This window comes from Nuphar pumila, chromosome 2 (genome assembly GCF_984573655.1).
Source record: "Nuphar pumila chromosome 2, dmNupPumi1.hap1.1, whole genome shotgun sequence".
Classification (NCBI taxonomy): domain Eukaryota; kingdom Viridiplantae; phylum Streptophyta; class Magnoliopsida; order Nymphaeales; family Nymphaeaceae; genus Nuphar; species Nuphar pumila.
The window spans coordinates 13,315,116-13,339,579 of NC_143250.1; the positions used below are offsets into that span (position 1 = coordinate 13,315,116).

At 34.4% G+C, this 24,464-nt stretch overlaps 1 protein-coding gene across 1 annotated transcript in view; it reads right to left on the minus strand.

The window, feature by feature from the left end:
- Positions 1-16,759, minus strand: part of SWAP70 (Pleckstrin homology (PH) domain-containing protein) — a 64,167-nt gene extending 47,408 nt beyond the window's left edge. Inside the window, exons 1-6 of the mRNA XM_089995292.1 lie at positions 16,619-16,759; positions 16,310-16,408; positions 12,932-12,993; positions 12,749-12,832; positions 12,505-12,536; positions 12,307-12,388 (exon numbers count right to left, since the gene is read on the minus strand). Coding sequence (XP_089851418.1) covers positions 12,307-12,388; positions 12,505-12,536; positions 12,749-12,832; positions 12,932-12,993; positions 16,310-16,408; positions 16,619-16,642 — 383 coding nt within the window. The 5' untranslated portion in view covers positions 16,643-16,759. The remainder of the gene's footprint in view (positions 1-12,306; positions 12,389-12,504; positions 12,537-12,748; positions 12,833-12,931; positions 12,994-16,309; positions 16,409-16,618) is intronic.
- Between the last annotated feature and the right edge of the window lie 7,705 nt (positions 16,760-24,464).

Genomic DNA, 24,464 nt, shown 5'->3' on the forward strand with positions numbered 1-24,464 from the left:
TAGCTGCAGAAATTTGTACCAAATCAGGAATATCTGATGAAAAGAAAGTTGAGACTCCCGAAGTTATCAATGTGAAACTGAGACTTGAAGATGGTGTTCTTCTTGAGGATCCAACCCCCTACCGTCAATTAATCGGATCCCTCACCTATCTATCCATCACACGTCCAGATATAGCTCATGCGGTTCATGCAGCAAGCCAGTTTCAGCATGCACCTACTTCGGTTCATATGGCGGCCGTAATGAGAATTGTGCGATACATCAAAAATACCATCTCCAAGGGACTCTTCTTATCCTCTTCCTCATCTCTTGACTTAACTGCTTTTACTGATGCTGACTGGGGAGGAAATCCCAATGATCGTATCTCAATTACGGGTCTTTGTATTTTTTTAGGTGAATCTCTCATTTCGTGGAAATGCAAGAAGCAGCAGAAGGTCTCACTGTCATCCACTGAAGCTGAATATCGGGTCATGGCAATGACAACTATGGAAATCGTGTGGCTCAGGAGTCTCCTTGGTCACATGGGCGTCCCCATTTCCACTCTCACCAAACTCTGCTGTGATAACAAAAGTGCGATATACATTGCCAGCAATCACACTTTTCATGAGCGGACCAAGCATATCGAAATGGATTGCCATTATGTTCGAGACGAATATCTCAGAGGGACTATCTCATTACCATATGTTACTTCAGAATATCAACTAGCTGACTTCTTCACCAAGGCGCTCCCAACTCCACGATTTATGTTTCTTCTTAGCAAACTTTTGGTCTTCTCCCCGTAAAGTTTGAGGGGGCGTGTTAAAACATGTATATATATATATATATACATATACTTATATATATATATACATTTGTATATATATGTATATATATACATATATGTATATATATATACAGTTTCCTTTTTTGAAATACCCGATAGGGGTATTTTGGTAAAACCACAATGTAACCTTTTTATTTTTATATTTTTCTTTTTTCTCTTATTTCTTTTTTCTTTTTTCTTTTTTATTTTCTCTTTTTTGTAAGACCACAAGGGCCCCACACATGTAGTCGTTGGGGCTCCCAACGACTACATGGGAGCCCCTTGTGGTCTCTTCCTTTACACTCCCTCCTCTATAAATAGAGGAGGTGTTCTCCTCTTGTAAGCAATGGGTTTTCACCCTTCTCTTCCTTTCTTCAATAAATCCAACTTATGACTTTGAGTCATTTTCTACTTTTGAGAGTTTTGTGTGTGCACTTTTAGTGTTTGTGTTCTTGGCTCTTTAGGTCACTCTTAAAGAGTGTTTTTTGCTCTATTGGTGCTTCCGCCTCTTTTCATTACACACTTCGCCTCTATTTGAGATTTGAGTCATTGACTCTTGACTTGAGAATTGAGATATCATATTTTATAAAAGTGGATGAATTTTGGATGTTTGAAATTTGATTTTGTCATTGTGTTATGATCATTAACTTTATACTTATGAACTTTGTAATTTTGTTATATGGCCATGGGTCTAGTATGGTTATTGCTGAGATGCGAAAGTTGATTGCTGAGATGCATTGGCAGATTGCTCAAGTATGATTATCTTTACTTTAGTTAAATTTACTCTTACTCTTATAAGTTTTTAACTTAACTTTACTTTAGGGCTTGTTTCTATTGAAATATTGAATTATTGTTTTGCTTGGTTGTTTGATTTCTTGCTATTAGATGAGTAATTATAAGTTAGATATAGTTTTACTTGATGTTATTTTACTTATTAATCAATTACATTAGTAATTAAGTCATTCTACAAACTTTTATATGTTTAAATGATAATTTATATATTGTTTTTCTTTTAAAATCAAAAGTTAACAAAACCCGGTCCGAGTCACCGAGTTGACCCGCCGAGTCACGAGTCAATAAAGAACGAGTCGAGTTCCGAGTCACAGGTTTTAAAACCTTGATTTATAGAGCCTCACATATAGTGAAGGGAGGCAGTCCAACGACTACTTGAACTGTCCCCCAACAGCCATATTACATATTACTTAAAGAAAATAAAAAATAAAATAAAAGTAAAAAGACTTTTCAGTCCCTAATGAACTGTACTAAAATACATCTTATAAAATGACCAAAATATCCCTGATATATGTATATTGTATAAATATACATATATCAGTCGGGTATATATATACAGTATTTTAATACTCCCCTTCAAACTTACAGTGAAATCACCGAAGTTTTGCTAAGAAGATACAAGAATCTAGGTAGAAGAAGAGATTTGGTAAAGATGTCCGCAATCTGAAACTCGGACTGAACATATAGCAAAGTAATTGTTTCCTTCAAATATTCTTCGCGAACATAGTGGCAATCCATCTCAATATGTTTTGTTCGCTCATGAAATATGTGATTATTGTCTATATATATGGTGTTTTTGTTATCGCAGCATAGTTTTAAAGGTTCTGAAACATCAACACCCATATATGAAAGAAGTTCTCTTATCCACACGACCTCGGTGGTTGTTATAACCATTGCCCTGTACTCAGCTTTCGTAGAATATAAAGACACTTTCTATTATTTTTTGCATCGACAAGAGATAAGGGAATCACCTACAAACACACAATGACGGTTATTGAGATCTCCTCCCCAATCAGAATCATTATAAGCAATAAGATTTAAAGATGATGAAGAGGATAAGAATAGCCCTTTAGATATAGTTATCTTGACGTATTGAACTATTCTTAATACTGGACTCATGTGAACCGATGTAGGTGCATGTTGAAATTGACTTGCAGTGTGTACAGCATGCGCAATGTCTGGCCTAGTGATAGACAACAACAACAACAACAACTACGCCTTCATCCCAAAACAATTGGGGTCAGCGATATGAACCAAAAAAGAAATTCATTTTGGGTCTTCCACATGAATCCTTTTCCTCCAATCATTTCTATCCAACGCCATGTCCTCGGTGAGGTTCAAAGCATTCATATCCTTTCCTATCATCTCCATCCAAGTCTTCCTAGGCCTACCCCGACCTCTTTTAACTAATATATTTTCCCATTTATCCAACCTTCTAACTGGAGCATCATTAGGCCTTCGCCGAATATGTCCAAACCACCGTAAACGATTCTCTCGCATCTTATTTTCAATGGGTGCAACACCTACCTTCTTACGTATCTCTTCGTTCCGAATCTTATCTTTTATTGTATTTCCACACATCCATCTAAGCATCCGCATCTCAGCTACACTCATTTTTTGAATATGATGTCTCTTGGCAGCCCAACATTCCGTACCATATAGTAAAGCGGGTCTAATAGTCGTCCTATAAAACTTTCCCTTCAACCGCAATGGCATTCTACGATCGCACAGCACTCCAGTAGCACTTTTCCATTTCATCCACCCAACCTTTATCCTATGATTTACATCTCCATCAATTTCTCCATACTTTTGAATGATGGATCCCAAATATTTGAAATAATCATTCACCGGTATATCTTGCTCACCAAGCTTCACTACACTCCCATCACTACTTCGTTGCTTACTAAACCGACATTCCATATATTCAGTCTTACTCTTACTCAACTTAAAACCTCTAGCTTCCAATGTCTGTCTCCATAATTCTAACTTAGCATTAACCCCAGCTCTAGACTCATCAATCAAAACAATATCATCAGCAAACAACATACACCACGGTACATTTTCTTGAATTGATCTCGTAAGCTCATCCATCACTATCGCAAATAGGAAAGGGCTTAAAGCAGATCCTTGATGTAACCCAACCGTTATCGGAAAATCGGTTGTCACCCCTCCACAAGTGCGGACATTGGTTACTACTCCTTCATACATATCTTTAATTATACTAATGTACTTGAGAGAAACACCTTTCTTCATCATTGTCCACCAGAGAACGTCCCTAGGTACTCTATCGTATGCCTTCTCTAAATCAATAAAAACCATATGCAAATCTTTGTTCCTCTCTCTATATCTTTCAATAAGTTGTCTAAGAAGATGTATAGCTTCCATAGTTGATCTTCCAGGCATAAAACCAAATTGATTCTCCAATATCATGACAACCTTCCTCAACCTAGACTCAATCACCCTCTCCCAAAGTTTCATAGTATGACTCATGAGTTTTATATCACGATAGTTTGTGCAATCTTGTATATCACCCTTATTCTTATATAAAGGCACCAAAGTACTCTTCCTCCACTCATTAGGCATCTTATTTGTTCGCCAAATCAAGTTAAAAAGATTTGTCAACCATTCTAAACCTTTCTCTCCCAAGCATTTCCAAGCCTCGATAGGTATACCATCTGGCCTAGTGATAGACATGTATATTAATAATCCGATAAGTTGTCTATAAAGAGTTAGATCATCTAATAACACTCCATCTTCAGCTCTCATTTTTGCATTTATCACTTCAGGAGTATCGGCATATTTTGTGTCAGTGATTCCCTAATGCGTAACAATATCAGCTGTAAACTTGATTTGAGATAAAATGTACCCTCTTGGAGAGTATACTACTTCAATTCCTAAAAAGTATCTCAAAAAACCAAGGTCAGTCATATCAAAAGATTTTTTAAACATAATTTTAATTTTTTCAATTTTCTTCTGATCATTCTCAGTGATGATCATATCATCAACATACAAAAGGAGAATGATAAGTGAGGTACCTGTAGATCTTACAAAAAAGGCAGTGTCAATGTAACAAGATTTAAATCCAAGAATCAACACAGTACTACTAAACCGATCATATCATGTTTTATGGGCTTGTTTAAGCCCATATAAAGCTTTTTGAAGACGAAGAACCATATCATTTTCAATAGTCAAACCAGGGAAAAGATCCATGTACACTCCTTCATTTAGGTTTCCATTTAAGAATGCATTCTTAACGTCTAACTGATATATAGGCTATTTTCTAATAGATGTTACTGCAACTAGAGCCCTAACTGTGGTCATACAAACTACTGGGGCAAATGTTTCTTCATAATCTATTTCATATTCCTGAGAGTATCCTTTTGCAACTAATATTGCTTTATATATTTCTAAGGACCCGTCACTTTTTGTTTTGATTTTAAAGACCCTTCTATACCCTATTGTTTTATTTTCCTTGAGGAGAGTTTGAATTGCCCAAGTATGGGCCTTGTGAAATACATCTAATTCTATTTTCATGGCTTCAACCCATTCTTTTATGTTTTTAGTTTCATTGTAGTTAGATGGTTCATGATATAAATGAATGGCTAGAAGACAAGCCCTATAATTTGGAGAAAAGGATTCATAAGAGACAAATCTATTTGGAGGCCTATGTATTTGTTCAGATCTTCTAATACTAGTTTCTTCAACATTTGTTGATTGATTATATCTTTCAAATGCACATGGATGCTCCCCATTATCTCGTCTAGAGTATTATAAGAGATTATGAGATGATTCTCTTTCTTCACTTGAGTCATTAATAGACTCAAAATTACCAATGTCATTATCAACAATTTCATTATTTGATTTAGGTAACAAATCAAATAAGGCGTACTCGGATTCTTCTTTAGGTTTTTCAAAATCAAATCCATTTTCATTTTCAAGAAAAGTATCATTTTTAAAAACATAAAGCTTATCATTTGTTTGATCATAACATCAATAGCCTTTTTTATTTTTGGCATATCCAAGAAAGACACATTTTATAGCTTTAGGAGAGAGTTTGTTATATTTTTCAAGTACAAAACATTTACATCCAAATACCCTTAGCCTTTTTAAGTCAGAAAGAATTTTAAAAAGTTTTTCAATAGGAGATTTGTTTTTCAATCTTTGAGAAAGCATTCTATTTATTAGATATACTGCGGTTAGGGCGGCTTTGGCCTAAATTTTTTTTGGAATTTCTTTTTAAATAAGGTCCTAGTAGTTTCAATAATGTGATGATGCTTTCTTTCGGAAATACCATTTTGTTGGGGGGTCCTAGGACAAGATTTTTGGTATACAATTCTATAAGTTTTTAGATAGAATTGAAATTCATTTAAAAGAAACTTTTCCCCTGAGTCGGAGCGGAAGACTTTAATATTTATTTCAAATTAATTTTTAACAAGATTATGAAAGTTTTTAAAACACGAAAAGACTTCAAATTTGAGTTTGAGGAAGTATATCCAAGTATGTCTACTAAAATCATCTATGAATGTAACATAATATGAATAACCACCTTTTGACATAACGGGAGCGGGACCCATACATCCAAATGCACTATTTCAAAATTTTCATTAGACACGAAGGTTCTAGATCCAAAAGGTGTCATTTGTATTTTTTCAAGTATACAATCTTCACATACAAAATCTTTATCCTTACAAAAAAAATTCAAAAATGAAAAATGAGATCATTTGGATATACTTGGGTGTCCTACTCTTTTATGCCAAAGATCTAAATTAATGTCTTTGACATGATTATAAAAAGAATTTTTGGATAAACATAAGGATTCCATATAGTAAAGATCTCTTCTTCTTCACCCAACAAGCCTTAGATGAGAAGAATACTTTACATCCATAATCGAAAATTTGAGAAACTGAAAAAAGATTTAAGTCCAATTTTGGAATAACCCTCACTTTTGGAACAAAAAAGTTTTTTGAGATATTGTTGAAGTTTCCTATACTTTTTAAAGAGATACCATTGTGGTTGATGCACATGAAAAATATGAATTAGTGCAATCGGATAATAGAGACTCATTAAAAGTCATGTGAAAAGAGGCACCCGAATCCAAAATCCAAGAAGACTTACCTAGAGGAGAAGAGGAGGAGATGACAACGCCAGATATAGGAGTGTCTTTAAGAATTTATGAGACAGACTTTGCTATTTGGGCAATGGTCAAATCATTGAAGTTGCCCACTTTCTTTGATTCTTGAGGTTCTTCACTTAAGGCGGCCACTTTCTTAAATTTGGGACAATACGGTCTTATATGTCCCAGCTTCTTACAATGATTTTACCTTTGTAGCCTCCTTCGTTATGTCCTTCCCCATTGAATTTTCTTTCAAAGTGTAATGGTTTATATGTTTTTACAAAATTCTCGGGTCTTGCCATGGCAAGGACCTCATCATTAGACTTGTGTATTCCAAGCCTTGTTTCCTCTTGGCAAATTTGAGCAAGATCCTCACTTATAGAAGGAGTCGAGGTCCTATGAAGCAAGGAGGACCTAGCTTTCTCAAATTCTGACCAGAGACCATAAAGAAAAGAAAAAAAAATCTTTCTATTGGAGATCTTCTCATTTCAATAGCCGAACCTTCTCATTTTGGTTTTAACATGGCTAGTTCATCCCAAATAGGAGATAAAATACCGTAAAAGTCTCTTACACTTTTATTTCTTTTGGTATTACGTACCTTGTCTTGAAGATAATATATAGCCTAGTCATATCTTTTTGGATGAAGGTACTCTTTAGAAAAATCCATGCATTACATGCCTTTTTAAACTTGATGTTGGTGGCGATTTTGAACTCCATGGTATCCATGAACCATGAGAGAATTTGAGCATTGCTAGCTTCCCAATCCTCCAACTTGTTTTGATATTCTTGCAAAGTTTTCTCCTTTTCTTCTTCAAACAAAGCTTTGACTTGATCTTCTTCTCTTGTCAATTTGATTTGTGGTTCATTAGTGGTACTACTAACAAAACCCCATAGCTTTTTACCTTTGATGTGATTCTTCATTATCGTCGCCCACATTAAATAATTGTTTTCATTGAGCTTGTAGGAGATGATGGAGGCGGAATCTCTTTCTCCCATAATGATTAAAATAATTTTTGTGTAGAAGGATTGGAAGAGGAGTAAGAGTTGAAGAGCACCACCACAAGTAGAATAATCCCAATATAGCTTTCACTACTTCAAGAGTCTCGCTCTGATACCATGTAATGAAACAAGAGTGCACAAATACAATGCCAACAAAGGGCTACACAAGTGCACAAAATAATATGGTCTCTAATGGACCCATAACAATCTCATAAAAGAGATACAAGAATATGAAACCCACAAGATCACAAGAAGATAAAGCTCACAAGAGCATAAAGAAAAAAAGATAATGTATTAGAATATCTCAAATGCTATTCAAAAGCATGCTTTACAAGGGGGGAGTGAGGCTCTATTTATAGAGCCTCACATATAGTAAAGGGAGGCAGTCCAACAGTCGTTGGACTAGTTGGACTGTCCCCCAACAGCCATATTACATATTACTTAAAGAAAATAAAAAATAAAATAAAAGTAAAAAGACTTTTTAGTCCCTAATGGACTGTACTAAAATGCATCTTATAAAATGACAAAAATACCCTTGATATACGTATATTGTATAAATATGCATATATCAATCAGGTATATATATATAGTATTTTAACACACATCACTCTACCTTATGTTCCATCACCTCGATTTTATTTTCTTCTTTACAAACTTTCAGTGATCACAACGTAAGTTTGAGGGAGGTGTTAAAATGTATTGTGTATATGGCATTTGCAATTTGTATATATATATATATATATATATATATATAGTTCAGGTTGTGTATATAAACTGAAATACTCGTCAAGGGTATTTCAGTCATTTCAAGTTGTAATAGATGTCGGTCCAATAGAGACTGACAAGTTTCTGTTTTTTATTTTATTTTTGTTTTTGTTTTTTTGTTTTTTTGTTTTTTTATTTTTATTTATGCTGATGTAAAGATGTTGGGAGCTTGTCCAACTAGCTATTGGACCAGCCCAACTAAGGCATTCCCTCTATTGTATTTTGTATGCTTGTTCCCAAGCATTGTTGACTAAAGGCCATATTATTTTTTATGTGTTCTTACTCTCTTTTGAGAGATTGTGTGTTGGCCCTTAGTGGCTCTTTGTATTTGGCCCATTAGAGGCTTTTGTACTTGTGAGTGTGCACCCTTGTAGCCACTTTATGGCATTGTATTTGTGAACTTGTTTCTTTACATGGACAAATATGTAAATGTTGCTTGTATGTTAATTTTAATATAAAGGAAACCTCCAACATCTCCCTATTGGGAATCATTTCTGCAGCAACCCCTCTACCTTCTCTTTTCCTATTCCTTCTTGAGGTTGTTCTGGATACCTATGGATACCAAAGTTATTATGGTATCAGAGCAGGAGATCGATTGATTCAATCTATTGAGGTAAGTTCTAAGAGATCTTGGGTATTTATAACTTGCATATTCTCCAAGTTTTCCTTCCTCTTTTCCCTTTCTTCTTTCTTATCTCTTCTATTAATCTTTAATCCTTTGTTCCCAATCATCACTTGTGTTGTTATTTGGTTGTGTATTTTTGTCTTAACGTGATTTTCATATTTATATCATTGTTTCTTGATTGATGTCAATCTTGTTTCTTTCCTTTTCTCTTTCTATTTGACGTCACCATTATTTTGCCTTTCCTGCTGCTGATATTACTTGTCTTCTTATATTTTTGTCCTTTCCTGTTCAGATTTGCACATCTGAAATCAGATTTATAGAAAAATCTGATTTATTGTTTTTCTCCTGACCATCACGTCATTCCATTGAATTTAGATATAAAATTTTTTTTTATATCAGAAACATCGGATTTCAACTCCTTTTTGTCTGCAGTGTTTACTGACCAAAAAAAAGGCCAGTCAAGCTTTGGTCATTTGAATTTTGATACTGATGTGATTGGTTGAGTATTCTTGTTCTAGCTCATATTCTTTATTATTTTGGTTTGCTTTCCTATGGATTCAAATCCGCAACCATCCATGTCTTCTACCTTTTAACCTCAATTGGTTAAAATTTGAACTCTTCAAATTTTCTAACATAGAAGAGACAAATAACTCATTTTATTAGGAGTCAAGATCTCTTTTGACACCTTGATGGGTTTGTCATCCCTCCACCAGAATATGTCATCAAAGAGGATACAGATGAGAACGGGGTTGTTATTTCATCTCTTATTGTCAAGAATCCAAAATTTATTTCATGGATGAAAAGGGATTATGCTTTGGTTACATATATTATTTTCACCTTGTCGTAAGAGGTCCTTATTAGAGTACCTGAAGATTGCACGACTCTACAGCTTTGGACTAGGTCAATCCAAACATTCTCATATATCAGAATCCAAGGTCATGTTTTTTAAGAGAAAATTTAAGAATTTGAAGAAAGGTTTCATGTCCATTAAGAAATATCACTAATCAGCTTGCCATGGTTGGATACAAAGTTTTAAATCAAGCAGGCTCTCAGTGGTCTTGACCCTAATTACCATGTCCTCTCTACTACTTTGCAGTATTCAAAGATGCTCCCTACATTTGAGAATCTGAAAGCCAAATTGTTACATTATGAGATTATTCTTAGTGTTGATATAGTTACCGCAAATGATACTCAAGAAGTTCTGATTACTAATGCATCACGTGGTCGTAGAATAGGAGGATATTTTAAAGGAGGCAGGGGACGTGTTTGAAGGTAATCAGTGAGGCCGAAGTATACTACTCACATCGAATATTCCTCCTAACATTGTTGCACAAAGATGACGTTTTATCCCTAGTTGTTTCATATGCAAGAAACCAAGACATGTTAAAACAATTTGTTAGTTCAAAGATTATCCCAGGTACAATCAGAGAACAACACAGTACAAAAACCAAGGCAAAGGTCAATCTGGAGGTCAAACAAGTGGTCAGAATAATGGTGTGGAGTCTTCGTTATGGGGTTGTTAATCACATCACGGATGACAAAGATAAATTCTTGATGTTGATTCCTTATTATGGCAAAGATAGTATTGTTACTAGAGATAGAACTCGTCATCTTGTCACATACACTAGAAATGTGTTAATTCTCTTATCCAAATCTAGTTCTCTGAATCTTGGTTGTCAAAGGCAACATCTAGGCATCCTAGGCGTAGCTCCACTGCCTGGGCAACAAGGTTTAGGCGGTGGGGCCCTATTTTACTACCTAGGCATCACCTAGCTCACCTAGGCACCGCCTAGGCTTACAAGCCTATTTTCGTCTTTTTTTGTTTTTATGTAGGTTGACTATAGGGTATAAAAGGGGAAAGGGTGCACTCTTTTCCCTTTTTGCTCTCTATCTCTCTCATCCTTTTGTTTTCCCTCTCTTGTCCTTTCCTTCTCTCTCTTTCTCTCTCGATTTTTTGCAACAAGAAAAAAAAAAGGTATGCTCTCTCTCTCTCTCTCTCTCTCTCTCTCTCCTTCTTTTTTTTCATTTTTCTTCTTCCTGTTTTTCCTTTTTTTCTTGTTTTTTTTCTTTTTCTGTTTTTTCTTCTTCGCCCTATTTTTCCTTTCCTTTACATTTTTTTTCTTCCTCTTCCTGTTTTTCCTTTACTTTTCCTTTTTTTTTCTTCTTCCTGTTTTTCCTTCCCTTTTCCTTTTCTTTCTTCTTCTTGTTTTTCCTTCCCTTTTCCTTTTTATTTCTTCTTCTTCCTGTTTTTTCCTTCCCTTTTCCTTTTTTTTCTTCTTCTTTTTGTTTTTCCTTCCCTTTTCCTTCTTTTTTTCTTCTTCTTCCTGTTTTCATGCTTCCAATTGAGCACAAAGGACCTCATGCTCTCTGTTAGACATCACTGGCCATAGACTAGTTTAAATCAACTTCCACACAGTTTGATTCCACCTGTGATTGGATGCTTTGCCCTATTGTATCAAGAGTTACCACTATTTTGTCAAACTTTTCAATCAAACCACACTTCAGTTTGGAACCGGAGCACATCGGCCTCCATCCAATCCATGTGCAAATCTACAACTTCTTTAGAATCACTTTTTGAATCTTGCGCCATTGCGGATGATTGATCGAGATTTTGCTTTGATACCAGTTTTGATGCAACCCCAATGCGAGGTCGCTCAGAAGATCTAAAAAAACAATAAGGTTCGAGTTTCTGATTCATCAAGCATGCCTCTCTCCCTCTCTTCTCTACTATTTATATGTGAAACAAAAAAAAACATCTAGATGAGATCCAAAATCTCTTAACTGGATCAATTCTCACACAGATCCGTTGGATCTTGCATTCAAAAGTTCCATGAAACACGAATAGAGTGATAAGTTGTATGCACACTTTCACCATCCTCTAGTTGCCTTGCTAGACCTACATACAGTTTGTTCCACCTGACTCAATTTTGGATCTGATAATAACTACACATGAGAATACAGATCACCTTGTTCATTTGGATCTGGAATGCAGGACTAATCTGGATCTTGGATGTGGCTACAGATGCAGTTTAATGGAATATAGTTCATGATTCTGCATAAGCAGACGAATGAAAGGCATAACAGACAAGTTACCAAATAATCCAATAACCTGAATGGACAGATCACAGGGAAGGAAGCAAGTAATAGCAAGGAGAGGTCATAATGATAATAAAATGTTTCACATAGCATAAAATGATCTCGCATGAAACTTACTGTAAAGTGGATACCCAAGCTCTAGCTGCACCAGGGGTTTCTGCACAAAGGAAATAGTCTTTTTTCTGAGGGGTCCCAATATCTGAATGAATAGTTAAGACACTTTCTAGAAATGATTCATTGTTACAAACAAGTACAGGATCAACTATCTACAATAATGCAAAACTTGCTCCGAAGAGGAACATTGAGCATGGATACAGAAACAGCAGCCATCATACTTTGGAAGCCCACTGCAACAAACATAAAAAATATTATAAGATCTTCAGAAAGCCAGTTTAGTATAAACAAACAAATAACTGACCATAAGAATATAGAAAATCATAAATAATTATTAAGAAACAAATGTGTGTTAAGCATGTTATCAGGTGACTGATGACATTATTTGTTGTGTTTGTACTTTATAAAGAGCACATTCTGAATCTCTGATCAATTCAAAACTTACTGAAAATTAACAGGAGAAATAGTGATCGTGCTATTTGCATCAAATATAATGGCTCCCTTGACAACTGTCTCATTTCTCCTTGTCCTGGACAATATAACAGAAAATAACTATGTTCAATATTAAGGAATCAATTTCACTAGACTACAGAAGTTTTACTTCAAAAAATTCACTGAAATAACATACTTGTATTCCATCTTTCCAGTAGTTGGATCTAGGATCACCCATCGCTCATTCCATTTGTGCAGCTGGTTAAACAAATGAAGTGCAATAAACTATAAGAGATAATCCATAAATCAAAATAAAATTGTCACGCTAAGCAAGCATCAACATCAGATAAGTAATGCAATGGGAAAAGTCAACAGAAATTTGAATGTAGCTTTCAGATGTAAGATATGTTCCTATAACAGACCGTTAGTGGTTACTGTTATTGCTGAACATTTCTCAATACAAAGGTTATTCACAAGACATTAACAAAATATTAAGTATCAACAATAAAACTATCTGAACATTGATTGTTGAATATTACAAACATTGACTAGATTCCTACTTCCTAATTTATTAAAGCAATAACATTCATGCTTGGTTGAATATATACAAACCATTTTACTAGATTCCCAGTTTATTAAAGCAATAATAAACTCCATAAGGTTGTTTATGGAGTTTTTTAAAGCAATGATAAACTCCATAACAAACTCAGCATCCAAATGCATCAAAAATCCATAAGGTTATTCAGGTGCAATTAAGGGATTCTACCATCCTCGAAAATAACTTGTCTACAGAAAGGGTGGGTCCAAAAATCCCTTTTGCCACAATCCTGCAAATCCTACAAAACTGGCTGTTCAGCCATCATATTCAACTCCACTCTCCGTGGTCTGAGTTGAAGGATCCGGAGCTATGGGTCTCTATGAGAAATGCTGCATGATATTTAATTTTGGTAGATGTCTGAGTTAAGGAACAACCCAAGCAAGGTTTCAGGAGTATTCAGATGCACTTCTTTGATCCAGGTCAAGTTCCATTGGAGGTTAGGTTTAACAATATATCTTTTTTCTTTTTCTTAGCAAGGAAAGCCATGGAGAGGAATAAATTCAACTTATTCCAGTGGACTTAAAGCACAGAACAAGCTGTTAGTTCCTATTGTTCTGATTCTTAAGGCTCCAAAGTTGTTTTGGAGTTTACTTCACTGAAATTCCATATGCATGAAGACACCATGAGTTTGAGAGATCAGATAGCAAAATCCGGGCTGCAGTCTGGTTTTCTTTTAATTTTTAGTGGTTTTGATGGAGGCTTTCCTCCATTTGTGCATGATAGATACATATATACATACATATATATATACAAAAAGTGGTAAGCGCTTAATCCACTTGATCAAAATGCATGCGCGCTGACCGTCCATCGTGCATGCATAATGGACGGTCAGCGTGCAAAAAACGATAAAAAACATGCAAAAAAACGTATTTTTGGTCTTTAGTGATGCTTAAAAATGCCACTAAAACCCCAAAAAGGATGTGAACGCCTTTTTGAATTTGTTTTTAGCGGTGCTTCAGAAGCGCTGCTAAAGACATAAAAATGTGGTTTTTCAGTGTTTTTGCAGAGAAAAAATGTTGAGTGTCCATCGTGCATGTGATGGACGCTCAGCAATAGTGCATTTTCATCGAGCATGTATCAATTAAGCACCTACCACAAACTCTATATATATAGAGAGAGAGAGAGAGAGAAAAATGGTTCGGTGCCTGATGCTTTTTGTGCCTACCGTGAACCTACCACCTGTGGATAGGGGTTTTCATGTTGTTTTTCAAAAATCTGACCCTGCAGATGTGTTCTGCATGATCGATTTGCTAGGAAATCACACTTGGATCATGTTTTTTGAGAAAAAAGATGATTTTTTAAGCATTGAATATTTTTTAAAACTGTAGACCGTTTATTTTTGAATTTTATAAAAACCTAATTTGGTGTTGGATCGGATGATCCAAAAAGTCGATTCCCATAAAATCAAGCATGTAGATCACATCTATATGGTCATATTTTAGAAAAAATAGAAACAATATTTACAAAGCTCGGTAGGCTCGCGGTAGGCACAAAAAAGCGTCAGGCAGCTACCCATTACTCTCTCTCTCTCTCTCTCTCTCTCTCTCTCTCTCTCTCTCTCTCTCTCTCTCTCTCTCTCTCTCTCTCTCTATATATATATATATATATATATATATATATATATATATATATATATATATATATATATATATATATATATATATATATAGGAAAATGGCTCCATGCTAAACCAATTTGGTGCTAAACCGCATGCTGAATGGGTTTTTCGGGCTTCTCCGGTGCTTTTTATGCAGTTCCGGCCCCATAAATGTGTTGGGCATGGTTGATTTACTAAGAATCCACACCTGGATCATGTGTTTTTGATGAAAAAAATGATGTTTGGAGCCTCAAAAATTTATAAAGATTTTGGACCGTTGATTTTTCGAACTTTATAAAAACCCACCAATGTGTTGGAATCAAACGCTTCAAGAGTTGATCCCTCTAAAATCAAGTACATAGATCACATCTGTACGGTCGGAATTTAAAAATAAAATGGAAAAAGCCCAAAAAAACATTTAGCACGTGGTTTAGCACCAAATTGGTTTAGCACAGACCCATTACTTTATATATATATATATATATATTAGTAGTGTGTAGGTGCATGATCACTTTCGAATGACGAAAACGAACTTGTGTTGCGCGTCCATCGAGCGCACGATGGGCACTCAGTGTCATTATTTCTGCATAAACACTTTTAGCGGCAACGACTTTTAGCGGTGACGACTTTTAGCGGTGACTTGTCGTCGCCGCTAAAGGTGTTATTTGACACAAACTTGCGCTGAGCATCCATCGCGATGGACGCTCAGCGCAAGTTCGTTCCGGTCATGTTCGAAAGTGATCATGCACCTACACATTTTGTGTGTGTGTGTGTATATGTATATATAAAACAAGCAGCATTGTGTGTCTAGTTTTAGTACATTAAACATAGAAGTCATGACTGCTTGGAAACAAGTGCCTAGTGCATTACGAGTTTAACATGGTTAACCCCTGTTAGAACCATAATAACAGATTAAAGCAGAAAAATTTTGCGAATGATTCACGATCAGGGAGCTCACGATACAACCAGAAGATCAAAGAGTATCCCATCCAATAAGTTCTAAGTGTCTATATCATTATTTTTCATATCATGGCACATCCTTCAACATGAGAGGGGAAAAAAAACAAAAAGGTTGGATGTGAAAATTCCAATAGCTGAAGCAGAGCTAGTACAAATCAAAACACCAACCATTCCAAATTCAACGCCAACAAGAAGTACCATCTAAATTATGACAACATCCCATAATCTACAATTCAATCACCAAATCAAACTCACATAAACCAATTGACTCAAATATATAAAGCAGTGACACTAAATTACAATACACCAACTCATAATAAACATAACTGTCAACGTTTCACAGTATCTAAAAATTCAACCAAACTCATAAAATTGGGCAAATTTCATGAAAAAAGGAAAATTTTCGACGTGGGTGAGACCGTTTCAGATCGTTTGAGAAGCGGCCCTTGCAGTAAGTTCCTTCCCGAACCAAAAGTCAGCTGCCTCTTGATCCTCTCCAAACTATTATCGTTCTCCACCTAAAACCCAGACAATACCCCCAAATTAAAAAGAAATCAGAAAAAAAAACAGTAAAATTACTTGCGGGTAGGATTCAAAAATCCTCAAGAGATCCTAAATCGAAAATCCAACAAGGAAAACGGGCGAAAATTCGAAGAGATCGAGATTATCATGATCAGACTTTAATCTCTACCAAAAGAAAGATGCAGGAAAAAAAAGGAAAAACTCACAGAAGAGCTTCCGTTGGCCGCCATGCCACGAGAGAATCCCTGGATTGGGAAAAAACGAGAACTTTCGAGCTCGAGATTTTTGGGGTCAGCGGTGGTTCTGAAGGAGCACCATGGAGAGAAGACTCTTCCTCCTTTGGACTTGCAGGTAACGTTAAACCCAGTAAAATCTGGTCTTTATTTTCCTTCCCTAAAAGTGCTAACGTTAATTATTAATTGCCATTAATTGATAATCATGTATTTTTTATAACAAAATATATCCAAAAGTTCACTAGAGTAGCAAATTGCATACTTACGATAAATACTGTATGAAAATAACTGGCTGACTTTTTCTTTTTGGGGAGAAAAATAACTGGCTGACTTAGTTATCACTTTAAAATAAAAAAAGGTCGCCTCAATTTCTCGTTGTCTTAATTATCTATACTTACCTTGACTGTACAATTGTACATACATAGTTGAGCCAATAGTTTTTTTTGAAAGGCAAGCTGCGTTAGGCAGACCCTACCAGTTATACAACTATACCAATGGGTTTTGAACCTGCAACCTCCCAACATAAGGTGACGTGCACTAGCTGCTCCTACTGGACAAGCCGAGCCCCGTTGGTGGTTGAGCCCGTAGTTTACTTTAGCTGAACTCTACTGAAAACGCGTATTTTTTAATAAAACTTTGAATAAAAAATAAAAATACTAAACACCAACCTTTTCAGTATGTTGGCAGAGAACATGTTCTTTTGGTAAAAAAAGGGTTTAGAAAATAAAATTTATTTTTGGATATAATACTTTGCAAAGCGCTAGTATGGTAAGAAAATATTTCATATAGATATTTGTTGACCTTAGAAAATTATTACACCAATGACTCCGGTGAGAGAAGCGGTTTTTCCTAGAATTTCCCAAAAAAAAAATATGAATTAACCCGCAATTTTGTTTGTTGATTTTTTTAACTCGATTTTTTGTATTTTTTTGTTCTTCATTCATCTTTTTTAAGGTAAAACTTTTTCAATCATGTATACATTATTAACAATTTTTTTATTTTTTGTTGTTTCAATTCTTACTAAATATGGCTGAACCGTGTGTCTTGACCTTTACACTTTCTCTGGGGGTTGGTGCATCTCTACTTTAATAGTACTATTTTTAGCACGATATTGGCATTTGTAAAGTTTGCTTGGCCTCCAGGTGTGTATTGGATTCTCACAATTGTGAGGATTTCGATACCCCCAAGGCAAAATTTTCACATGCAAATATTTGAAAATTTGCATTGAGTGAATGATGCACATGAGACCATGTGTTAAAATGAATCACATCTTGTTCACTTGCAAACATGCTCATGTTTGGTTGAGTCACATGAGATTTGGGCTGTCATCTAAACGTGATAACGATGCATTGGCTAAACAAACATTAGAAAATGAGTGGTGAGGTGAGAAATGAACTCCCATTTGCCTTTTGAATTGTTTTCACCGGATGGACCATTTAGCATAGGAATGCACATGAGTAGGGCTTGAGTCAGGCTTGGCTCGAGCAACTAACTATATGTACAAGCTCGACCCGAGCCCAAAAGTCTAGTGTTTGGGCTTGGTTCATTCCAAACTCATCTTGGTTCGTTAATCTCATTATGAGCAACACTAATCGAGTTAATCTGGGCTCAGCCCGAGTTCAGTCCAGGAGACAGAGGATGATGGCGCCGAAAGTGTGGTGGTGGCCGGGTGGGCTACGGCAACGGAAGATGTTGATTATGCACATTCTCTCTAATGTATTCCTAATGGTCAAGCTGAAATGGCCCAAGGAGGTTGTCTCTTGGACTCGACCATTTTTCAATGTTTGTCCGTCCGTTCTACCTAGGCTGGGGGTCGAGCTCTCATCTCCTTGCGCCCTCTTTATTAATAAAATTAGTTTTACTCTTTTTACAAAAGAAAAAAAGTGATGGAATCACATTCTCATTTCCAATGACATTTTTACACATTTGATTCATTTGTACGAGAAAAGTGCAAGTAAACGTACCCTAAAGTCAAGAAAATACTAGAATGGAAGCAAAAGGGTTTTAGTAAAAGATTTGGGTCCGACCTAGATCTCACCATGAAATCTCAAATCCGGTGACGGTCCCAGTTCCCGTAGGTGCATGTTAAAATGAGTAAAATTCTATTGATTTTCTCTCACTATATATATATATATATATATATATCATAGTGACAAACGTTTCTTTTTCAAAAACTCATGAGAAATTGAAAATTTTTCATAAATCTCACATTTTTTTGGCAAAATCTTGGTAATAAAAATATAATAAATAATATATTTTTTATAATAAAATATTAAAAATATTTTTAAAAAATACATGATTTTTCATGATAAATAGCTATTTAAAACATAATTATAGTGGTATTTATGTTTTTTCATAAATCTCACGATATTTTAAAAATCTCGCAAGAAATTGCCTGCTCACGATATTATAGCGAGATTTTCATAAATCTTGCGATATTTGTCACTGTTATATATATATATAGATAGAGAGAGAGAGGCGTTGGATATCGGACCTACATTTGCATCCCTAACTATGGTGCCGCCACGTGTGCACCGTAGGGTTAACAAAATAGTTCATGGTAAAAATGAAAAAACGGTGTTCGTAACTTTACACATGGCGGCATGACATGGACCTTGTTTTTTCACGCAGTCGTTTTATGCCTTTTCATTTTTATGGTTATGTTGCTTTTTAGGGCAAGGATTAGGAATGTAAAGGACTAGGCTCATAGTCACAGACGTCACCAACTTTTCGAAAATATCATGAAATCATGATATTTTCACAGGGTTGTATTATATCGAGAAAAACATGATATTTTCTCAATATTGCATGTTTCGAAATTATCAGATTTTTGACCCGATATTAACAGGCTAAAACGCTTTTTGCTAGTTTTTTTATATTATTTTATTTATGTGTTTTGCATATTTAAATAAACTGATATTTTGATGACAAATACACCTTTTCAAAATATCATGAGTGTTTCCTCACAAATTTTTATGGAGAATGAGATTTGTGACTATGATTAGGCTCTTATTTTGGTATGCTTAGCATGGAAGCAGATCAGGTCATGCTGAACATGAGTGGCATTTTGGATGAATGCCACATGGTTTTGTTGACTTTTGAGCTTTTTAAAATGCAAATTGGATGGCCACGATGTCAACATGAGCAAAAACGCTCATGTTCAACATGACCTGATCCGCTTTCACTTAGCATACAGGCTCAATTTGAGTGCAGCAATACGTGGATCTGGACTTGGATCAACTACAAGAAAAATTATCGTTAGCTCGCTATCCTTGTTATCTCATATTTACAAATCTAAAGCAGTTTGTTGGCTCATTAAGTGTTGAATATATTATATGTTCTTGCATATTAATGAAATTGATGGATAATCGAATATGACATTGCTTATGTTTATGAGTTGTTTTTGTATTGCATGCAATTATGACTTATGCAAGATCTTATCTTGTTTTTACTAATTTTGGTTACAAGATGAGTTTATCGTAAAACTTATATTATATAAGTTGTATCAATTTGGACACGAAAAAAAAAATCAACCTCAAAACTTTGGATACACTGTGTCTTTGATGTCTCACAAATCAGGTTAGGGGTACAAGTTTAAGTAAGTTTGAGAGATGTAGTGTATCTTATTCTTTTTTTATAATAATGTCTTTTAAAAATACGGCTTTCAAAAGATAAACCAACTCATGGCGCCAATATGAGAATCACTCAAAGACTCAACAAAGACGGCAAAACATGGATACACTTACAGTAGATTTTGACATTGTCTCTTTGCTAGTTAGGCAATTTGATATGCATGATGATAGGTAGCCTTAGAAAGGCAATGGTTGATAACCACACTTGATAGTAGCCTTAGAGAGACAATTGGCTATGCAAACTTTGGTCTTAGACAATTAGTGTATCTTATATTGACATTGCATATCTATATACTTAGTGAACAAAGTCTTTATGATGATCATAACAGTGATATGAGCACATTATATTAAAGTCAAACCTTAAAAACATGGTCTCAATTAGTATACTAATAAATATGCATATATTAAGTGAAAATTATGATTTTCCAAACAAGGCATTTTTTATAAATCTTGTTTTTAAAACATGTTTGTAATTATTGTGTTTGTTAAATTTTGTTTTGGTATCCCTAAAATCTCTACAACTTTTAAAGTCTCATTTTAATTAAAATTACTACCTAGTGAGGGATGACCTTATCCATTAAGAAAGTGTGGTTGGAGGTTATATCAACTACGACTTCTTTTCTTAATGAGAGACTAGAGTCCCCATACTCTATAAATAGAGTCTTTCACCCTAGGAAGATACACTTTATGTGGACACAAAAGCAATGGAAAAATCCTTCTGGGTAGCCTTTTGTCTCGTGTCCAATAGGCAAGCTTAGGTTTACCCCGTTCGGTGTATTTTTAAATTTAATGTGGACACAAAAACTTAAGCTTTATTATCTTTTGATGATGGTTCAAGTTGAAGTAAGTTGATCTAACTGTGCACCTTGTTTTTTTTCTTTTTCAATCAACATGGATTTGAGAAGTTTGGTTGGTGAAAGATACACTTTATCTTTCTTTTTCTTGATGTTATTATTAATTTATGTATATTATTTATTCAAATTCGTATTTGGATCCTATACATATATTTGGGTGACACTGTAACCCAAAATTGTATAGCACTTGGCATAATTAGCTTGCAAAAAATCATAACTTCGCAATTGTATATCATAATGCAATGATTTTTAATGCATTGGAAAGCTTATTAAATTCTCTAAATTCTATCTTTTTAAGAAAAAACTAATCCCTTCTCTTTCATGTTAAAAAATGTATGATATTCAAATGGTAGATTTGGTTTCTTATTTAAATAAGCTTAGTCTTATTTTTTATCTTAACTAAAATCATGTTGTTAATTATTGCTTATAATTATATATTTATTTTTAATTATAAGTATAAATTATTTGAAATTTGATTCATCTAGATATGCTTAGATATTTTAATTTATGATCTTATATACTAATTTAGAATATTGATTTGGTTATAAAGATTTTATTTGCATATTTAAATTGACATGCTTTCATCACTATGATTATTTCAAATAAATAAAAATAAAAAAGGTATGTGATTGTTTTTCATAAAATAAAGTAATGAAATTCTACACTTAATTATAATCATATGTGGATATATCATATTTCTTTGATAATATTTCTTATATTATTCAAATTAAAGTTTATAGACTATTTTTAGCATCATGATAAACCACAATTTTCAATATTAAGTGATCTAGTTCTCGGTGAGGGCTCCTTGTTATAAAAAAAGTACTAGGTAGTCTATCAATGGGTCAAATACCAGCCACTTGGTAATAAGGTGCACCTAAACTTGGCCCAATAAAGTCAATTTGAACTTCGGTATCTTTTTTCTCTTATTTATATAGGCAATTGGGAAGATGATCCCATAAAATCCAAGACCCCTCGATTATGATAGCATGTCCTAATCATCCAACTCTCTCATTTAACTCCTCGGTGACCAGTTAAAAAATTAGGGTCTCATAGCTGACTTATATGTTTTTAAATGCTTACACTACAAGGATGAGGGTCAATAGCGGTAATGTTTCTCACTGTTATTGGCCTATTTATCGCTGCTATAGGTCTATAATGGTCGCCAATTTTTTGCCTTAGTTAAGTAATAATGATGACATTTATAGGTCATCATTAATGTGTGGCCCAATATCGGTGGAAAATCTCACTAGAAGTGGGAATACCACTAGCATTAACCCACCCTATAATGGTGACTTATCTATAACAACAACATTTTTGTGTTGTTGTTATAGCCTGTAACGAGGATAATTAACTATTCATTATATTCTATAACAACGAGAAGTAAGTCGCCATTTTAGGCTATGATGACGACAATTACATCGCCGTTATAGGCTGTAACGATGACATAGTGTTAAGGCCTACAATGGTGACACAGAAATGTCATCGTTATAAGCCTTAAACCTACAAAATAAATTTTTATATTAGTTTTAATTTTTTTATTACATTAAATAAAACAAAAAATATAATTCAAATATACACTTCAATCATCGTCAAACATACATCCATTCAAATATGAACATACACTTATCCAACCTCCTCAAACATTCAACTTCAAACATATATTCAAATATGAACATACACTTCAAAAAACAAACACACTTTTCTAACCTCATCAAATATTCATCCTCTCCAACCCCCTCAAATACTCAACCTTAAACATACATTCAAATATAAACATACACTTTTTCAACCCTCTTAAACAGTCATCCTCTCCAACCCCCTCAAACATATATTCAAATATAAACACACTTCAAAAAATAAGTACACTTCTTCAACCTCCTCAAACATTCATCTTCTCCAACCCCCTCAAACATTCAACTTTAAACATACACTTCAAAAAACAAACACACTTCTTCAGCCTCCTCAAACATTACCCTCTCCAACCCCCTCAAACATTCAACTTCAAACATACATTCAAATATAAACACACTTCAAAAAATAAACACACATCTTCTTCAAACCCTTCCCTTATATCCTCTCCAAACCTGCAACAAACACACTTCAAGAATGACTACAATGTGACAATTCAATTATGACAGTGTTAATGATGATGATAGCAGTACAAGAATTCTGTATTATAACATACAAATATTTTAATCATATTACGATTGAAAACTTGATAATGCTTTCACCTTTTCTTGCACTTACTTGAAAATCTGAAAAAGCATAAAAATAACATTAATAAAACACCTTTTCACATTCAAGAGGATATCAACTTCAATTAATAAATATATATATGTATATATATATATATCAATTTATATATATTTAAAACTAGTTTATATATATGTATATAATCAGTTTCACATTAACTATAACAGAAAAAGATTTAGTACAAGCCAAACAAAAAAAGAAACTATAAACAGATAGATGTCCTTAAAACATAACATGATATAAAAAACTATGACATGTTCATCCAACAAATATGCATCTTGCATTCTTATCTACGAGAAAATAAGAGAGATCTAGGATGGGGGCTTCTATCTGAGAGAATCTATGAAAGTCTACATATGCCCTCTAAACTTCATATTTTCTTCTTTGTCTCGCTCTCGATCTTCTTTATCTCGCTCCATTTGTTCTCTTAATTGCTAGAGCTTCAATTATGTTGCCTCTAACTGAGAAGATAGCTTTGAAACATAGGTTTTGCCTTTGGATGGAATGATAAATGCACATATCCCTCTCACATGTTGAGACTGCTCCCCAAGGACTTTGACAAAGATATCTCACTGCTATATCGATGGGTTTTCTTATGAAGAACATGTTTCATCACTTTCAATCTCCATAGAATGCAGCTTGTTCTGCACGACATTAATATTTAGTTATTAGTAGCTAATGATAATGTACAAAATAAAATGAATGAATGTGGATTCTGCTTTGCTACTACAAAGTGTGAGTTACTTACAAAAATGTCTTCTGCTTCGCTGCAGATGAATATCATGCTATCTGAATGGGTGTGCACCTCTTTATAGAATGCACTCGTTGTCGGTTCTTGCCCATCTATTTCAGTTTGCAAATAACAAATTTAGAATTTATTAAATCAAACATATTTAACACTATACTACTATATGAAAAAAAACAAAGTTAGAGAATAAGAGACTAATGCTCATATGAAACCCATGAATGTACAAAAATGATCTACTGGTATGTTGAAATGTCTATTTTGCTCTATTCACAAATTTTTTCTCCGATGTTCGTTATTAACTAAAGAAAATTCAATTAGTTCATGAAAAT